The 13,405-nt window shown below is 37.2% G+C and overlaps 2 protein-coding genes across 13 annotated transcripts in view; both read right to left on the bottom strand.

Annotated features, from left to right (window-relative positions):
* Positions 1 to 2,919, bottom strand: bhlhe40 (basic helix-loop-helix family, member e40). The gene is made up of 5 exons (XM_051912927.1): positions 2,563 to 2,919; positions 2,401 to 2,464; positions 2,103 to 2,210; positions 1,607 to 1,730; positions 1 to 1,372 (listed from the first exon to the last, which is right to left on the bottom strand). The coding sequence occupies exons 1-5, from the start codon at positions 2,637 to 2,639 to the stop codon at positions 534 to 536; spliced, it is 1,212 nt and encodes a 403-aa protein (XP_051768887.1). The 5' UTR covers positions 2,640 to 2,919; the 3' UTR covers positions 1 to 533.
* Positions 2,920 to 7,050: 4,131 nt separating this feature from the next.
* itpr1b (inositol 1,4,5-trisphosphate receptor, type 1b) overlaps positions 7,051 to 13,405 on the bottom strand; it is a 142,113-nt gene continuing 135,758 nt past the window's right edge. For all 12 annotated transcript variants that reach the window (XM_051912919.1, XM_051912918.1, XM_051912913.1 and 9 more), the window contains 2 exons: positions 11,953 to 12,114; positions 7,051 to 8,408 (listed from right to left, as the gene is read on the bottom strand). In XM_051912919.1, coding sequence (XP_051768879.1) covers positions 8,322 to 8,408; positions 11,953 to 12,114 — 249 coding nt within the window. In that variant the 3' untranslated portion in view covers positions 7,051 to 8,321. The remainder of the gene's footprint in view (positions 8,409 to 11,952; positions 12,115 to 13,405) is intronic.

Here is a 13,405-nt window from a genome sequence, read left to right on the forward strand (position 1 = left end):
AAAAAAAAAAAAAATGACTTTTTGTTTACATTCAACAAATGAAAAGGTGCTTGTGCAAAGGGCAAAGTCCTTATCATTGGGAGACCGTCTGCACGTCACATTCTGGGTTATTGTTTTGTATTGTTTTCGACTGAAACATTCGGCATAAGTGCAGAGAGCAGTCGTTCGCCCGCCCCAGGTCCTTTTTCTCGAAGGACAGTGCTCACTGTCCTCGTTTTGACCTTCACAGTGTCTCACAGTGCTTTGCACGGGACCTCCTTTACCCGTCTGTGTCCACGTGGACCGTTCCATGTCTGAGTATGTGTCTGCTGGTTGTGGAGGGAGCTGATAAGAGTGTGTGCGAGTGTGTGGAGGCTGTCGTACTTCTGAGAGGAATCAGAACAGCTGTTTGCCGTGCGTGAGGGCGCTTTGAACTTTGTCTTTGCGCCCTCTTCAACAGAACCCTCTTCGGGAGCTTATTCAGCAGGGAAGTCCACTCTCGAGACCAAAACATTCAGAGAGCGGGCTGTTGGCAGACCCCACAGAGAGAGTCCTCAGTCTTTGGTTTCCAGGTTTAATGGGGGGACTTGTTTCAGGGCCTGCAGGAGCGCAGGAGAGTCCATGGAGGTCGGAGTGGTGGCGGGGGAGCCCACTCTTGACGACATGGCCATGGACGAGGGGAGTTTTTCAGGAGACAAGCCCGCCGGGGAGCCGCTCAGGCCTGGGTACAATACCGGCATAGCCCCCGGGTACCAACACTTCTCCAGCATGGGCAAGTACGCGGCGGCCGCGCCAGGCGGAAAGAGGTAGAAGGGCATGCACAGGGGCTGGTGTGGAGAAAAGCTCATGTAGGGGCTGTGGCCGCCCACTATTTCATGCCCCGACAGAGACTCGTCTTCTGAAGAGTCGGACCTCTGCCGTTTGGCCTGCGGCTCATCTAGCTCCTCTTTAATGCTGCCGCCGTACTTGAGATCCCCAGTGTCTTTGCCGTAGTAGACCGGCCGCTGGGCTTTCGGGTCGCGCTTCTCGAGCTCGCCTCCGTAGCCGCTGTCGGTATCCGTATCGCTCCCGCTCTGCTCGCTGCTGTGGGGATAAGTCCTTTGAATGACGGGCACGCAGTTTTTAGCGTGGCCCTCTGCTGCTTTCGGCTGCAGGCCTGCCGGTTTCTCCCGGCTTTCTTGAGGTTTGGGAGCGGGCTCGTCCAGACGAGGACTCGGCGGACTCTGAATGAGCTCAGACGCCACTTTTTGAAGGTGGTCGATTATGAGAGCAGGCGTCAGGTCTCGCACGGTCTCCTGGTTGGCCAGGAACTGAAGAACCTCCTTGGCGCACAAGTGAAACCCGGAACGGAACATCTCCTCACTGTTTTCTGAGTGCCCATTGCCTTGTTCACCTGCAATAGAACCATAAGGGTTAGAAACCATGCCAATGGTTTTCCTTCACAACAGTCATGAAGGCTAGATCATTTGCTGCATTGCGCAAGCGTGTCTCAATTTCTTTATTTTGTAATCTGCTCAAAAACAAACACAAGGGGAGGGGAGGGGAGGTGAAAAGTTCAGCAGGGCTGCTTCCTGCGACACGGTTGCACATTAGGTGTTCCGCCCCTTATGCATTATCAAAAACTCACCGATTTGCATTCCGTTCTGCAAGGAAATGATCTTCTGTTGCTGCTGCTCCAGCAGGTTGTTAAGAGCTTTCACATGCTTGAGCGTGAGCTCCAGCACAACAGCCTTCTCCAAGTGTCCCAGAGTCTAAAACAGGAAGAACCCAGATAAGCATGTTGATCTTTCTTATGTAACCCTCTCCGCAGCGGCTCAGAGAGGACAAACCTGCATCGAGCAGGAATGAAGACACCCCTCTCCAGTGCATGCACATGTGCGTGCAAGTAATAAATACTCCCATCATGCCTTGTTGACATATGAATAATTAACTAATGGCAGATTCATGATGTTAAATTGTGATGTTTACAAGTTGTATATATTAAAAATGTACATCGACCACATTATAGGACAGGGTGACTAATCCAAAAGCAGGACAAACATGATTTATTCATGATCAACAAGCAGGTGGCGCTTTACACTACAACATAGTGAGGTGAGCCCATCCACTCCCATATTACTTACAGTGAGTTTAAGGTGTTCGGGCAGCAAATCCTTCAACTGCGCGATGCACTCGTTTATTCGGTCCCTCCTTTTCTTCTCGATCAATCGATGAGGCAATTTGTACGTATCCTGAGGGTCAGGAGGATTTTTTTTTTTATTAATTTACCATGTGTAAAAAGCATTAAAAACAAACTAAAACTAAAGAAATCAATAAATTGTGCAGGTTAAATATTGTTAAGAACACTAAAATACATTTATTCAAAGTTGGCAAGTAAAAGTGTGCGCAAATTATATTTGTGCGTAATTGCGCATTTCGTACCTTGCTGTCCTCACTGCGCTTCATTCCCCGACGGGGTTTATACACATACATCGGAAAGTCCATTCTATAAAATAAAATGAAATAAAATACAGTTAATAAGAGATATAGCTCTCTAGAAAGCTTTAAGAAACACTAATAAGCAGCGTCTGGAGACTGACTTACCTTTCCATGTCAGAGATATCCAGCGAGGCGTGTTTGGCCATACATGGTGGAGGCTGAGCACTGGTAATCCTCTCCATTTCACCCTAATATGTCTTACCGGTGTAAGAATAGGGTTAAAAATATATATCAATATAGAAAAATAAAAACCAGATCCTTTACTCTTTCATCAAAGTCCACAAGTATTTCCTTCGAATAAAGTAGTTTTCGTTCCAGATATGGTATCTCAAAAGTAGGACGCAAAACTGATGTTGTGAGGTGGAGATGCAGGAGGCGTTTGTCGGCTCCGGTGCTGGTTAAATGAGTGTATGTGGGTGGATTTGAAGTACGTGTTAAATAAACCCTGTGACTGCAGACACGTCTCGAGCTCCAGTCACATGAGCCTCACGTGTGTGACGGCGCTTTCAGAGCTCAACCCATTTACAGCAGACCGTCCGCCCTCCCGTGTCCCGTGTCCCACCATGCTGCTGCGCGCGCGCGCTCTCTCTCTCTCTCTCTCTCTCTCTTTCTCTCTCTGAGTGCACAATAACAGCTCGTGTCAGGGACGTGTTATTATGAGCGCCTTATCCTGGATTGACTTCAAAGCATGATATATACAAAGATTATATAAAGTGGTTCAGAGTATTTTATCAAACCAAACCATACCTTAATGTTTTTTTTTTTTTTTTTTAAATCGCAATTCGACTAATGTAATTATGACATAGCTACGACAGAACCTCAAAATGTCTATTTAAATGTCTATAGAATATATATATATATATTATACTGTAATGTTTAAAACATTGTTAATATAAAATGTATATATTTTGTATTCTGTAAATAACACATACTACTTGAAACATAATTATGAAAACATACTTAATACATATTTAATAATTATAAAAATGTATAGTTATTTATTAATTAAAATGAAACATACTTAAAATATTTTAGTTTTTCATGTCTCGAATTCAGCAAAAAAAAAAAAAAAAAAAAAGCAGCACATATTTTGTTTCACACATGCATGTGGGCCTGAATGTGTGCGTGCAGCAGAAGCTTCTAGAAAGAAACGGATGTCAAATGAATAATGTCCAGAGCACCTGTTGCTCTATCAATATAATGCAAGTATTCATTAACAAAATTCCCCTGGCATGATGCTGGCACATGAGCGAGCACGGCACCGTTGTCATGGTTACACAATAGTAACAGATGCGCGGGAACTAACGCGCCGGGTTTTTTTTTTTTTCACACCGGGACCATTTGGCGCTCCACGTGCAGCCGCTCATGGCTCTCTCGTGCTGCGGCTCGGTTTGTTGTGGCCGGTTGTACTCGGCAGCGGTCACGTTGAACTCCTCATGGCGGCGCAGGGTAAGGGCGGAGGCGGAGAACCGATTGAATCCCTGAGACTGACGTCACCTGTTTATTTTAGTACCGAGCAGCAGCTCGAGCTCATCCCAGCCAGGCGCGCGCGCTCTGATGAGAAAGGTGTTCTCACGCGCTGTTTTCACTGTAAATAACAGAATGACTCTCATAAATATGGAAAAATCTGTCAATATTTGCTCTAAAAGTCTTTTATATGCTGGTAGAGTAACTGATATGTCGAAGTCCACATAAAATACAGTAAATACATTACTGAGTTCATGTTACTGCTAACATGCTGCTGCTGTTGTTTTCTCTAACTGAAATAGATATAAATGATTATGTATGTATGTATGTATGTATGTATATATATTACAGTGTAGGTTTTAGAACTGGTAGCTTCATTGAGGTTTTGAGGTCTGTTCATAAAATTCAGTTAATAATTCAAATCCTAATAGAACTGGAGGAAAGTAGTGGGAGAGTTTGGTGCTTTTTTTATCTGCAGCAACAGGATGACACAGCATCCTTCTTCACAGGCAGAGGACAGAAGCAGCGCATGAGACACTTCCTTCAATGAATTCATAAATGCATTGCCTATTTTGGTTGCACATGAAATGGAAGAGATTTGTTATGTGTCCTTGAGGTTTGATGTGTAATATATCGTGCCAACACATTTGATCATGTGATGGTTAATGTCAGATACTGAATCATGTTTTAAGTGGTTAATTTCACAGATGGACCTTATATTAATCACTTGTATTACATAACAAGTGGAACAAGAATTTTAATAGATCATGTGATAACTGAACTGTTTGGTTGGTTTAGTCTGAAACAGCCTGCTGTCCCAATGCCAATTCAGTTTCATGCTGTGTTAGGTGTCTTTCTTATCCTTCTTTTAAGGAAAGTCCCCTTATTTGACTGCAAATATGTTACAGTTAGGACCGTTATTTGAGTTTAGAGATGAAATGCTGTAAAGACATCATTGGAAGTTAATGCATTTCGGTAACACTTAGTACTAGTGTCCATTATATACATTTTATAAATGCAAGTACTTAAAAAAAGAATCAATATTATAGCTATTTACAAACAGCATAGTTAGATATAGTACAAATTGTCTATTAGTATTACTCAGCAACACATTTTTGAGTTGTCAAAAATCCTTGGTAATCTAGGATTTTTTTCTTGAAAGTCTTTTACTATCTCACAGTAGTTGTGGAATGTGCATATGAACTTTCTATTATGATTGTGACATAAATCATACCCCCCCATTATATATATATATATATATATATGCATTTGTGATATTTTTGTCAAATATACCCTCTGAGGGTTTTTGCGTTTACATTTATGCATTTGGCAGACTTTTATTCCCCTTTTAAGACTAGCTGGTTTTTATTCGCTGCACTGAACACTGTAAAAATTATTTTCAACATTTTTTCTTTTGTCAAATCAACTTAGATAATTAATGTGGTTCAGATAACATATTTTGAGTTTCTGTTGATTAAATCAATCGCCTTCATTGTATTAACTCAAATTTTAAATTTCAATGAACTCAAAATTTTAAGGCAACCAGGTAACTTACTTTTTTAAGTTAAACCAACAATTCTTTTTTTTTTTTTTTTTTTTTTAATACAGTGAAGGTGTATATTTTTATCAGTTCATGCATGTGAATTTTGCTGGAAGTCGAACCCATGATCTTATCATTGCTAGCACCATGTTTGAGGTTTAGGAAAGCGTGTGCACGCACACACACACACACACACACACACACACACACACACACACACACACACACACACACATTTTAAATTGGTAAAAAAAATGTATATATACATTTAAAATATTGTTTGTACAGTAATATTTACATTGTGTAAAACTGTTTAAAAATACTTTTTAAATACAGGTTTAAAAAATCATGCTCTCATGTTTACTTTTTTGTAATGTGTGAGAGTTATCAATTTTAAAGAGTTAATTTTTTTTTCATAATGTGTTTATGCTCCAAATGGGTTAATTTGACACCAAACATACCCAGAATTTTCTATGTAAATGTTCCTTTAAATGTTCTCTATAAACAGGACACGTCTGGACATTTGAACAAAACGTTACGAACATACAGTACCAGTCTCAGCACATTTAAATATAAAAATGACTAATAGATCATCGTGCTCGTACACCTCGACGGTTAAATGAGAAGCTTGCACCATGTCCTGAGGCTCACTGTTGAAATAGCTCTCATATTAACTTTATAATAAGGTTAATATAAGCCCAGAAAGAAAGTGACATTCACAGACCCACCCTGGACATATTAAAGCATCATGAGTTTCCTATTTCTTACAAAACTGATGGTTTCAAGTCATATTTTCCTCCATCTCTGCTTTTGCACTGCTTCACTTTATTTCACAAATGTCACTTAACTAGTGGAAGGTTTCAGTCTGATGCTGCACTTCGCACAGGGGGATTTTAGAGTGCTACTTCTGACGACGCTGAGAAGTGTCAATAATTAAATGCATAAGGTCTGTCTGACACTTCGGTCACACTTTTGCTCTCTTTACGGACAACTGCAAAGATATACCACAGTGTTTTACCCTGAAATCGACTTGGGACTCTCCAGTCTGACCTCGGTCACAATATACAAAGCTGCACCGTCTGCGACTCACTAAACACACGGCATATAAATGAGTTTCAGCAGTGTGTGAAAAACAGCTTTTTTACTTTTTTTGCAACATGAAAGGTCACAGAAAGTGCATTTCCTTAGACAAGCATGGGCCACTGGCTCCAATAAAGCTTGAATTCTTAATAAGCTCGACTTCATTTCCTTTAAATGGGGTGAATAAAATGTCATGTCATTAGAAACCTGCAAAATGATGCAGTCATCAATATATACATATAAACACACATATGGCCAATGAAAAAACTTTTTTTTTTTTTTTTCCTGCGGTCACATTGTTTTTGTACTTAAATAACCACTGAAATTAACACATTTGTGTGTGGGTACTTACTACTCTGCAAGATGGAAGCCGGTACAAATAATGTAAAATAAAGAGCAGAATTACTGATATTTAACATTTTTGATTTCACATTTTCCATATCGGTGGTCAAAATACCATTTAAAACACACACACAAAAAAAGAAATACAAAAACAAACATTTAAATTCTGGTCCTTTGAACAAGAAGTACATATTTTATTAAATATCACTAAATTCATTTATATATTAAATCAGTAGAAGGCTTATTTTTCAGTAACAGTTGTATTATAATTATTAGGATGCTATGAAACCATATCTCTCTATATAAAAGCAAAGACCTGCAGACATATATACATGTATTACAAGAAAGGTAAAATAAAAATGAAGGAAAAAAAACAAAAAAACCTTGATAGTATTGAGAAAGTGACCTGCTTTGCTCAGCTAAAAGATGAAATTGTCTAGAAAAATGTGCCGGGTTACAGACAAAAACTCAACAAAGATTGCTTTTGTCAGCGAATATTCATCCTGCGCTTGCAGGAACAAACAACAGGCACGAGTAACATGGCTCTATATTGACAGGAATGATATGAGTTAAATTATTTTAGTGCATTAATTTTAAGACAAAATAATGAACAAAATCTTAACTGCATCTACTATTATCTCCTAAGGTCATAAATCTGACAGTATAAACAAAAAGCCATGATAAACCATTATAAAGAGCTTCTAATTACCAAACAAAACCTGATTTTATTCACGAGAATTAAAGAACTCTAAATTGGCAGCATATGCATAATCTCCTTTAAGCTTTTTTTTTTGTTTGTTTGTTTCGGAAATTTTGATATAAATAAACTTAAATACGAAAAGGCTGTTTTTCCCCCCTTAAACATAAACCACTTTACTTCGCAAACAGTAATTCTACAAGTCCCTGGCATCTAATTTGTTTCATAAAGCAAATGAACGAAACAAAAAGAAACAAATAATTACTGCACCTTCCCTTTAAGACATAATGTACAGATGTAGTTGCATATTAAAGTATTAATATTGCACAAAATACAAAAATAAGACATCAAATACTGACTGCTTTACTGCTATGGGTCATTACAAAAGGATGTGTCCAAGCAGCATCTACAGGCTGCAGCACATGTTCGTAAGTCGTGCAGTATCTAGTGTAGCTCTGCCATTCATTTTCACCCAGTGGAAGGCGACTGATGCAAATTCACTTCCTCTTTAACACGAAGAAACATTTGGCACTCAAATGGATGTGAAGAAGGGGGGTGAAAGTCATTTTTTCCTCCCTGGTGGCCTACAGCCGCTTACTTCGGTATACACAGCAGGTTGTGTTGATGATGTATCTGTGATGTCTTGACACACACACACACACACACACACACAGACGGAAAGGCTGATGCGATGTCTGCAGGAGACAGCTGTAGGACACTTGGCCAGTGTAAGGAGGTTCAGGCGGGCTGCTGGGGGTTCACGTTCATGTGTTGTGGGTGTCCCAATAGCCCGATCCTTTGTTTCTGTTTCCTCTGCTCTGTCATCTGCCAGAACAAACACAACAAGATGTTTTGTGCTTATCTTTTTTTAAATAAATATTTCAAATCTCCTGTTTGCCTCTCCCACACACAATTATAATGCATTTTTTGTATCCGTTCATATGAAAATATATCATTTTAATTTATAATACACATATAAATATAATGAAGCTAATAAAACTATACAAAATAAAACTATAAATATTTTTTAAAGATAAAATCTAAAATATTTTTACATTATATGTATAATATATATATATATATATATATATATATATATATATATATTAAAAACTATATGAATAAAATAAATAAAACTATAATGCTACACACACACACACACACACACACGTACATATACATGTGTGTGTGTGTGTATATATATGTGTATATATATATATATATATATATATATATATATATATATATATATATATATATATATGTGTATATATATATATATATAATTTGTGCTGTCAAACAATTAATCGTGATTAATTGCATCCAAAATATTAATCGTGATTAATCGTTTGACAGAACTATTAGTTCTGTTAAACGATTAATCACGATTAATATTTTGGATGCAATTAATCACGATTAATCGTTTGACAGCACAAATTATATATATATACACATATACACTTAGTTTTATTTTTATGTCTATATGTATATATATTTATGAAATCTAAAATATTTTCATTATTTTCACATTATATATATATAGACATAAAAATAAAACTAAGCAAATAAAACTATACAAAATAAAAATATTTTCTAAAATATTTTTAGTATTTTCAGATTATATATATATATATATATATATATAAATAGAACTACAATAAAACTAAGGTAAATAATACAACTAAAACTCATAAAACTATAAAAAATAAAACTCTTTTTGCAGAGGAAATTCTCTTATATATATATACACATACATATATAAAGTAAAATATAGTTAAATCTGAGTTTCTGCTTCTTCCTTTGCACCATAATTTTTCAAAACATACACACACACACACACACACACACACACACACACACACACACACACACAATTTTGAATCATCCTCATCTCCTGTTTTGTCTCTCCCACAGATCAGGCATGTCATGCAGTGATGCATTCTGTGTATCTATTCATGTTGCCTTGGTTATGACCTCATAACACAAGAGTGTCTGTGTGTTTTAGGTGTGTGCTGTCTTAAAGAAAAGCTTCTGGGAATATAAAATGGAGCAAGTGGAGCAATGTCATGCAGGGTTGTGTAACTGAGCTACAAAACACACTAACTCACACTCATGCTCACGTACACACAGTTCCATTGAAATTTAGACTGTCTGAACTGAAATCCCCTACTCTGACTCAACAGCTGCAAAAGTGAGCCAAAAAACGCTCACGCATGTAATATTAAAGTTTGTGTCCACAGGAAGTACCTCATACAACTAAACAAACACACAGCCATTTAAAGCTAACTGGCTCTGCTTGCTCCTCCTGTTAATGTGACTCCATATAAGGAGCTCTCAACCACAGTTTATCATGACTGGATCTGTAATCCAAGTAAAACACTAATTCTCTCAATAATCAATAACAATAATAATAATGAGATCAAATGATTTAGAGCGGAAACCCCTCATGAGATCCTGCCTTTTGTAAAACATCCATTTGTAAAATAAATCTGAAATATTATTGAATCAGTCCATCAAAGGGACCCCAGGCAGGTCACAGACACTAGGAAGAAGGTCACATGGTTACACTTATGCTTTGAGGTCAATAAGAGGATGACAAATAACAATCTTTTATTAAATGTGTGTGTGTGGTCCTAGTATTCCCTACATTATGAGGACCAAATGTTGCCACAAAAATAGTAATACCAGTCATTTTTGACCTTGTGGGGACATTTTTTGGTCCCCATGAGGAAAAGAGCTTATAAATCATATAAATCATAAGTTTTTGCAAATGTAAAAATGCAGAAAGTTTTCTGTGTTTTTTGTAGATTTAAAAGTTGGTGATAGAATATACAGTTTGTACAGTATAAACAGCATTATGTCTATGGAAAGTCCCTATTTAACATGGAAATCCAATGTGTGTGTGTGTGTGTTAATTGTAAAATGTAAATTCATACATATATTTTATTTTATTTATATTTTAATTATTTAGAGCATTTAAGCACAAGACTGCAGATCAAATACTGTACATAAATTCATTCAAATGATTATACCTTTGATTAAAGTTTGAAAAACTGATGTTTTTTTGCTATGGATTTGATTTTAAACCATTCTCTTATAAATGGTGTTTTTGTATATCAATATTATTAATTGTAGTTACGAATACTTGAATTTTTGCTTTCGCATTAATTTAATACAAAAACTTTCTGATCAGAATTCTTGGACAGTGTGTATGACAGCAGAAAAAGTGGAGTAAGACAAACTAGTTATAACATTTCAACAAGATGATGGACTGAAAACACATCCTTAAAGGGATATTTCACCCAAAAATGTCTATAACCAAACAATTGTGGGGCACCATTGATTTCCACAGTATTTGGTTTTAATACTATGGAAATTTCATACGGGTTGGTTCCTCATTTTTTTCATTTGTGTTCAACAGAACAAAGAAACTTGTATAGGTTTGGAACAACTTGAGGGTGAGTAAATGAGGACAGAATTTTTATTTTGGGGTGACCTATCCCTTTAAGATTAATCAACAAAATGGGAAAACATTTCAAGCAATCAAATTCATTATAAAATATTTTCTGGACAGTTGTGTGAAGAACTGTTATTCTCTCTTCTAAGTTTAAATTTTTATAGCAAGGAAAGAAAAAGTAAAACCGGTATCGCTGTGTGTAAACGCAACACTGACGCAGATTAAACAGTGAAAGTTTGTTGGTTTTTACTCGCTTCGTCTTCTTTTAGCCAAACAATGAACTTTTCCCCCTGTCTGGAGTGTAAAAACATAAAAAAAACAGAACAACTTCCCTCTAGACACTTCCCATTTTATGCGGCTGCACACCTCAAGTTAGTGTTAATTCGACACTATTTACAAGAAATCAACGACATGACAGCAAAACCCATTACGCATATTTCCACCAAATCAAAATATGAGCGTCTAACTCAATGACCCACTTTATCATTTTCATCTACTGTGTGTGTTACACTGTTTATCTGTGGAAACAAACAAGCTTGAGTTCGCAGAACTTCATCTGGACGACAATGCGGCTGAATAAAAGTGAAACAACACTTGGCCTCGTGACGCAGGTGAAAGATCATTTTAAATACCACGAGCTGAAGGCAGAAAGAGAAAGACAGACAGAAATGACTCACTGCCCTTTGGACTAATTGAACCTTGTAGAGGATTGTGGACTCATACTGACTGACCTTGAAGGCCTAGTTTCACACACACCCAACTTAAAATTCTAGTCTGTGAAGTCAATTTAAACAGCTTAACAGGTCAATACTACACCTCATCTTCTTCGGAGCATGAAGAATTGCCTTAACATGTCAGTATGCCACTTTGGACATAATGTTCTGACATCAGTCCAAAAGCATTGTCACTCACCTGTTCTTTCAGTTCAGTGAGTTGGCCTGACAGGTTCGAGACGAGCTTCATGGTCGATTCAAGTTTCTCCTGGAGATTCCTGATCTCGTTCTGTTCGCCCTCGGCATCGCTGCTAACCAGCGACATGGCCCGCATCCGTGGAAACCAATCCAAGTTGTGTTCCTGTTGGAATATTAGACGTTAATGTTTTTGGTAACACATAATTATATATATATTGTAGTGTACATTCAGTAGTTGCAACTCATGTACACTACTGTTCATAAGTCAGTAAGATTTTTATTAAGGATGCATTAAATTGATCAAAAATGACAGTAAAGACATTTATAATGTTACAAATTTGCTCTATTTCAAATAAATGCTGTTCTTTTGAACATTGTATTCATCAAAGAATTCTTAAAGCATCACAGTTTCCACAATAAAATGAAGCAGCACAACTGTTTTCAACATTGATAATAATAATAAATGTTTCTTGAGCAGCAAATCAGCATATCAGAACAATTTCTGAAGGATCATGTGACACTGAAGACTGGAGTAATGATGCTGAAAATTCAGCATCATTAAAAATTCATCTCAGAAATAAATTACATTTTAAAAGATTTTAAAATAGAAAAACAGTTTTAAATTGTAATAATATTTCAACAATATTACTGTTTTTACTGTATTTTTGATGAACATATCATTTATTATATCATGTTGTAAATGCCCATTTTTGAGTGGAAAGAAAAACACGCTGTTTTCGTGCATGTATCTTTAAATGCAAATGAGCTGCTGCTCCCCACCCTGCTTTCCAGAATAAGGCGGAGCCTTTACAGCTCGTGCCTCAGATATTCTGACAAAAACTAACAAAACATTTGTTTGGTTTTAATTATCTCTATTGCGGTCACACTCAGATGACATTGCAGTTCATCATCATCATCATCATCATCATTTGAAATCCATAACAGTTTAAACGTCTGGTTTATGGTTTTCTGAGCGCACACATCCGAAGCACGCGCACAGAAAGCTGGCTGTCAGACGGCGCCTCCCGTGAGCATTAAACTAAGTTCTCTTTCCCGTCTTATTGTGCTTAAACTGTCAAATACACACAAGCTTATGTCAGAAACACACAAAGTTCACAAAAAACACAGTCGGTTATGCCTGTGAACGTAAACAGCAGGGAAAGAAATCGCATGTGTATATTAAATCTGTGTATTAAAGTGACAGCGGCGTAATTTACAGTTTACAGTATACTGCTGGATGCTGTTAATATGAACCAAAAAAAAAAAAAAATCACTCACTGCTCTTGATTAAACATCTTTAGTAGCTTTAATAAGAATACATTTCTTACTTGAATACTACTGTTAAATGATCTGGCTAGGAGATAAACATGGCAGACTGCGTACAGCTCACTCAGGGGAGGAGCTAAGCTAATAGGGCAGATTCCCTTGCCAGTCATGGGCGGGGCTTCATGAAT

The sequence above is a fragment of the Ctenopharyngodon idella genome, chromosome 11, assembly GCF_019924925.1.
Source record: "Ctenopharyngodon idella isolate HZGC_01 chromosome 11, HZGC01, whole genome shotgun sequence".
In the NCBI taxonomy this organism is placed as follows: Eukaryota; Metazoa; Chordata; class Actinopteri; order Cypriniformes; family Xenocyprididae; genus Ctenopharyngodon; species Ctenopharyngodon idella.